The sequence below is a fragment of the Gadus macrocephalus genome, chromosome 3 (assembly GCF_031168955.1).
Source record: "Gadus macrocephalus chromosome 3, ASM3116895v1".
NCBI classification, from domain to species: Eukaryota; Metazoa; Chordata; class Actinopteri; order Gadiformes; family Gadidae; genus Gadus; species Gadus macrocephalus.
In genome coordinates, this window is record NC_082384.1 from 9,713,950 (window position 1) to 9,720,657 (window position 6,708).

At 42.1% G+C, this 6,708-nt stretch overlaps 1 protein-coding gene across 1 annotated transcript; it reads left to right on the forward strand.

Moving 5' to 3' along the window:
- The first annotated feature begins 3,336 nt into the window (after positions 1-3,336).
- Positions 3,337-5,537, forward strand: helt (helt bHLH transcription factor). Its single transcript, XM_060047161.1, has 4 exons — positions 3,337-3,666; positions 4,186-4,290; positions 4,398-4,494; positions 4,901-5,537. Exons 1-4 carry the CDS (start codon positions 3,640-3,642, stop codon positions 5,410-5,412), a joined length of 741 nt encoding a protein of 246 aa, XP_059903144.1. The 5' UTR covers positions 3,337-3,639; the 3' UTR covers positions 5,413-5,537.
- Positions 5,538-6,708: the final 1,171 nt, after the last annotated feature.

Here is a 6,708-nt window from a genome sequence, read left to right on the forward strand (position 1 = left end):
TACGGAGGGGGCATGGAGGCTGGAGCCAGACCACCGAGGGGTTGATTACTTTGGTGATGGCCGATGGACCAGGGAAGAGGGGGGCTCGTCATGGAGAGGGATATAACACATGCACCTTCTGGACTATTTGAAGAACTATTGAGTAGATAGTTATTTGTAGACTCAAAAGGTTATCCTAAGAAAGCTACTTGGTGATTCATAAAACATTATAATACATGGTTCTTTAATGAACCGAGTAGAGGGTTTTTGTGGAACTCAAAAAGATTTTCCTATAGCATGGCACTTTAGTTCGTTTTTTGCTTGTACTTATAAACTTTATTTCTTAGTATGAATCAGGACACTCCCTATAATAACATATTACAACAGATTCAAAAGGCTATTGAACAGGTTTAAATAGCACCAAATATAGAATAGAAGAGTATGGAATATGATGCAATATATCAGGATTTTACCCCCACCCCCCAAAAACGGTATCAAAACATGAATTATAGGCCTACATCCGAAACACAAAACAACCCTTACAAAAAGCCACATGTGGCATACAACAGAGGCTACACACATTATTTGTTTGTGTTGTTCTTTGTTTGAGTTTTGATTGAGCATAGTTTAAACTGATTTGTTGTTTCGCGTGAGCGTAGTGAATTTCCGATTTTTTTTTCTGATTGAATAGAGAGCGTGTGAACTGGTGGCTGCCGGGCGGAGGGTGGCGCGCCAAGCTAAAGGATTGTGTGGGGGCGCTGCCTGGGTCACCACGGGTCACAGACCAGCCGCCTCACAGTGCGGCTTCGCGGTGTCGACACTGTGACAGATAGGGCTTGTTGTGTGGGTCCCAAACATGACGCATTAACACACGGCTCCCTTTTAATCCACTGTTGTGGCATGGTTGGTTTTCACTGGAAAACAAACAGGCTACACGGTATAGCTTATCAAGCAAACAGGCCTACGTTGAATGAATCTGTTAACTTGAATCAATAGCGAATGTAAGATATATATATTTTGCTGAGATTTTGATCTGATTTTTTTTGTAAATGATTGTGCTAGGCTGATCCATTATATAATTTGACACAAACTGAAATAACAATGAATAAAGCATGTTACGAATAATGTGTAAAATAAAGTTAGGCCTACTGCTATTTAAGGAACTATTGTTTTCGTGGACATTTGTCTTTATTATAGCCGACTCTTAATACATTTAAGATATTTATTTTTTTAAGTACAAAACCTCGAAGATGAAACACTTATTTTGGAAACCTCTCAGCAAAAATAACAAATTTGGAAATAAGTTGTAGGCAACATTGTAAAAACAAGAGTAAGATTTGTGGTTGACATATTGTTTATTTGTTATTTTTGCATCAGTGCCTTTGCTTTGTTGCTCGTGTAAAAGTGTAAATGTGTTTCATTGCGGATCGAGCATTCTTACATTCTATGAACTAGTGTTCATGTTGAGAGCATCATGCGCCATAACGGGAGCAGATTTTAGTGCAGATATAGCACCGAGGCCCTGCAACTAAATACAGGAAAGCCTGAAAATACACTTGCATAATAATAATAATAATAATAATAATATATTGAACAATCAAGGAAAAAAAGTAGAAAAAGCTATAAATAAATACATGAATTTGAATTCAGAAAAACCGAACGCTTCAGAGTACATATAAGCATTGTGGAATATTGGACATCACAGGACACATAGCCTACATATTATTTAATATAGCCTAGTGCAGCAAAAATAAATTGGGCTGAACGATTTTATTTGAGTAACTGCAGAATTGTATCACGAAATAGGCATATCAAAACTCAAAGGTTTAAAAATAACTGGGTGTTTATGAACCACATGTTATTTTGTTTTGTCGGCCTCTTTCTTTGTCCCATGAAGGCTCACCCTGACGCAACATGTGTCTTTCATCATCATTCAACAACGCACTAAAGTCTGACCAAATAACTGATCTGTAGGCCTATTCTTCAAATCAACAAGAGATTGTACTTCAAAGTTCGTCTTTCAAAGGGAAATGCATTAAAAGTGTTTAACGAACCATTTTATGAATTGCATTGTGTCTCCCCCAAAACAGCAAGGTCGCGCTTATCTCCTGCACTTGGCAAGAGTCCAAAACCCGCCACTATTTTATCAACTTCTCTTTCCGTAACTTCAACTGCTTTTTATGTTTTTTTTAATATATATTATATATATAAATCTATACATGCCCTGTATAAAGACGAAACTTTGAGGATTAAAACCTTCTTAGGAGGAGAATAATCGAAGAGAAGTCTTTTGGCGCATGGAACCAGCTCCAAATGGTGAGACGGAGCGCACACAATAACGCTGTTGTTAACCTTGCTGTGAAAATATGTTTGAAGAAAACAGCCGATTGTTGCATGAAACGTATTCAAGTATAAAATAATGCCCTTTGTTGGGGGAAAAACTTGAGCAATGTGCGGGTACAAAAGTCCCCTGTGGCATTTACCAGCGCCCTTTGTGAAGTTTGCGCTTTGGCGTCTCCACTTGGCGCATTACCCAGGCCCCTTTAAAACGCGATTGTTTCTTTCTTTCTAATGACATTTACCGGATCAAAACATGCTGTTAATTCGATCAGAAAGCTTCACCCTTCATAACAATAGCAGTATAATTTCTCCCAAAGTTTGTTAAGTTGACCGAAATTAGGCAAATGAATAGGGGTCTCCGGGCTACCCATCTCGCAGGTGACGGAATAATGCTCGTGCACACCAGCTGCATTCTTCTTTATTTCTCCCTTTCTTTCACAGCATTATTAAAATTTAGGCCAATGAAACTATTCATGGGCCTGAATAGACATTTTCCTATAGGATAATAGGATACAAATTGAGCCCCTCCGAAGACTCTCCAGTGGTGGGTAACCCTCGTGTGCCGGGGCCGGCTGGAGACGCCCGGCATGACGCAGACGACGCTCGTGTGCCAGGGCTAATCACACACCTGCCGAGGACTCTGAGCAAATAAAGAATGTAAACAAAAAGCTTGCCATCTCTCATAAAAGATGAACGTGTCACCAAGTCGTGTGAGAAACGCCGAGAACAAACGGGGGACTCCGTCTCCAAAAGATCTCCCCTGAACATGGCGGAACAGCCTATTAAAGGCTTACTTAATTACTCTAATGATACTGGACAGGCCTTACACCTCGGACCGGGCTCGGAGGAGAGTTAAGATAGCTGGGTTGCATTTGTAAACAGGCGATCGTGTGAGAAACGCGAGATGGAAGAAAGAGGGCTCTTTTCCCGCCGGCTTTGTTTTCAGCGCGCACAGCGCGCCCCGTCGGATCACTTCTTATTTCCCGCCTGGGTTGTTACTATGCAAATAATATTCCAAAAGTAATCACGTGTCCTTTGAACAGCCACGTGGATTAACAAAGCAGGTTTGCCCCCTGCTAGCCCATGGCATTCGAATTTCTTTCTTTTTTTACTATTTCTTGGACTGATCCTAAATGCACACATTTACCAAAAGCTTGGCGCTAATCCCGCGGAATAATTTGCCTGCTGAATGCCTGAGTGCCTGGATGACGCCTATATAACGGCTTCTTCGTATTTCTCTCTCAGTCTGCATCTTCCTCTTCGGTGGAAACTTCTCTGTCTCCGTTCCCTGTGATCCCGGGACCCTGCGCTCCGACCTCCATGGCGTCCAAACTCAAAGAGCGAAAGGTACGCACAGTGCGCCCTGCACAGCCAGCTTCCGTTTGGTCAACAATTATACTGTGTTTGTGAAATGTTGGGATCTTTTTAAACTTGCTGCGTTTATTTAAACAAATATTTGACACAAAAAACGGCCGGTGATAAGCCTGCACTATACCGCGCGTCAAAAAACCCATAAGTAGCCTAGTTTGTTTTGCCTCTCAGACTTTTTGTGGAAATCAAGTCGTCTCCGAAACTATTATTTTGCTTTTTAAATTGCCATGCACAATATGAATATGATCTTGAATGCTACATTATACAGTAACCACGGTTAGAAATCGCAGCTTGGTGCTCAACTGGCGCGTAAAACAAATCGCGGTTGACCGTTGCGCCCCGGACGTCTGCGCCACAGCTTACACCAGATATCCAACGCCGTCTCTGGCACGGCTTAGTCTATTCCCATTTCCTTATGTTTTTTAAGGTACACCGGTGTTATATGTATTTTGAATTTCACTGGATTGTATTAACGACCTGTTTTTGAATCCGCAGAGAACCCCAATCTCTCACAAGGTGATCGAGAAGCGGCGGAGGGACCGCATCAACCGCTGCCTGAACGAGCTCGGGAAAACCGTCCCGATGGCCCTCGCCAAGCAGGTACTGTTTTCTTCCATACAACATCGCAATACGTTCATGTTGAGCAGTTTATATAAACGTGGCCACGATTACAAAAGCTAATTTCTGAGTGATTTCTTTGACCTCAGAGCTCCGGGAAGCTGGAGAAGGCGGAGATCCTGGAGATGACCGTCCAGTACCTCCGTGCGCTCCACTCCGCAGACTTCCCCCGCGGGAGGGAAAAAGGTATACGAAATAACATTATTTAGTATTTGGTCAAATTTATAAACCTAATCCCACAAAGAAAAACAGTAGCCTTTCTTTATTTCATTATTTTGGTCGATGTTTGTAATACATCCACCAATAAGGCCTTCAGTAGCCCTGCGTAGACTATTATTAGTAATATTATTAAGTATTCACAAACTGTCTGTGGATACCTATTGTTATTCTAGCGTTCTTCTTCTTCTTCTTCTTCTTCTTCTTCTTCTTCTTCTTCTTCTTCTTCTTCTTCTTCTTCTTCTTCTTCTTCTTCTTCTTCTTCTTCTTCTTATTATTATTATTACATTTGATTATGATTATTATGATTAGCATGAGTTTTCCTTCAGATATGAAACGTGCATCTGACTCTTATTTTGGTGCCGTCCCCTCCCAGGCGAGCTGCTGGCAGAGTTCGCCAACTACTTCCACTACGGCTACCACGAGTGCATGAAGAACCTCGTGCACTACCTTACCACCGAGGACCGCGCCGAGACCAAAGACATCAAGTACGCGCGCATCCTCGCCTTCCTGCAGTCCAAGTCCCGTGCGGTCACCGACCCCCTGTTCGGCTCGTGTCCCGCCGGCTCACCGACGACGACGTGCGCCGAGCGTCCCGTGGAGTACCTCGGCCCACTGCACTCGTCCCCGGAGCACCAGGGACACAGCCCGCAGACAGACTCGCTCTACCAACAGAGTCCCCCTCCGGGACACTTCTCGTGGGCACCCTCGGCGCGCAGTCCGACCGTCTCTTACCCGCCCGTGGCCCTCTCGGCGCCCGCGCAGCCGCACGGCGGGTTCCTGCAGCCGGTCCCGGGACTGGACCATCATCACCACTACTTCAACTTCCTCAGCCACACGCACGCCGGCGCGTTTACGCTGCACGGTTCCGCGCAGCACGCCATGTAGATACCGGCTCGCCTCCCATCCGTCTTTGTGTCTTTATTTAAAAAGAAATGTATATATTTTTTCATTATACAAAAAATGAGTGTGAATAATATGTGAATATAATAAATATTTCTTAGTGAAACTTTGCTCGACTGGATCTTAAACAACGTGTCATGAAATGTGATATGTGATATTATACGTGATGTTGAACTTGATATTGAAGACTTTTCTGTAATTCCCTGATAGTTAGAGGGGCTTTCAAATGTAACCTCAACTTCTGAAACGCACAGTAAGAATCTTACGTCCACTATATACATGGAATATAATAATAAGCAAAGAACAATGATGTTTGTGCAAGGTGAATCTCTGTAGGAGCAGACCTACTGAGACTCAAGGCCTCCTGAGCTTTACAGCTTTAGCTCTAAAAAGCCCTTAGCTCTCCATCTCCTCTCAGACGGCTTAACACCATTCAAACTCCGATTTTATCTGTTAGTAAATATCTATACAAAGTAAATGTAATAGTTGATCATATATATCTATACATGAATATATCTATATATACAGTGTATATACATATATATATATATATATATATATATATATATATATATATATATATATATATATATATATATATATATATATATATATATAGGCATGATCAACTATTATATTAACTATTGATAAACTATTACTATAATAACTATTTTCACTCCTGTGCAATATCCGGAGATTAAGTAGAAGAATCTTTTTTTTAAAAAAAGAAGTCCAAAATTATGGTTGGACAAATAAAAACTAAAAAGTCAACGAAAGATATATTGTTAAAGAAGAGAAAATAGTTCAACAAAATATGTCCAATACTCCAAACGTTCCTCCAACTCTAGTGATGATCGAGCTATGTTTGAGGAGTTGGGGGATTCTAGAGATTTAAACCGGACGGGAGACGCCTGGTAAAGATCTGCTACTTCTTAACCCTCCGTGGGTCCAGCGGCGGGGGACGACGTTTAATCTTACCTGTCAGTCACGGACTCAAATATGATGAATCAAAGTAAAAAAAAACTCTAAACACTAACAATCCCCTCTCTCTCTCTCTCTCTCTCTCTCTCTCTCTCTCTCTCTCTCTCTCTCTCTCTCTCTCTCTCTCTCTCTCTCTTGCTATCTCTCTCTCTCTCTCTCTCTCTCTCTCTCTCTCTCTCTCTCTCTCTCTCTCTCTCTCTCTCTCTCCCACCTCCCATCCTTCTCTCTCTCTCTCTCTCTCTCTCTCTCTCTCTCTCTCTCTCTCTCTCTCTCTCTCTCTCTCTCTCTCTCTCTCTCTCT

Excerpts from the sequence above, each read along its gene's own strand:
- helt (XM_060047161.1), top strand. The coding sequence starts at position 3,640 with ATGGCGTCCAAACTCAAAGAGCGAAAG. Across the intron at positions 3,667-4,185 it reads CCAAACTCAAAGAGCGAAAG|AGAACCCCAATCTCTCACAA; the intron begins GTACGCACAGTG and ends TTGAATCCGCAG. Across the intron at positions 4,291-4,397 it reads CGATGGCCCTCGCCAAGCAG|AGCTCCGGGAAGCTGGAGAA; the intron begins GTACTGTTTTCT and ends CTTTGACCTCAG.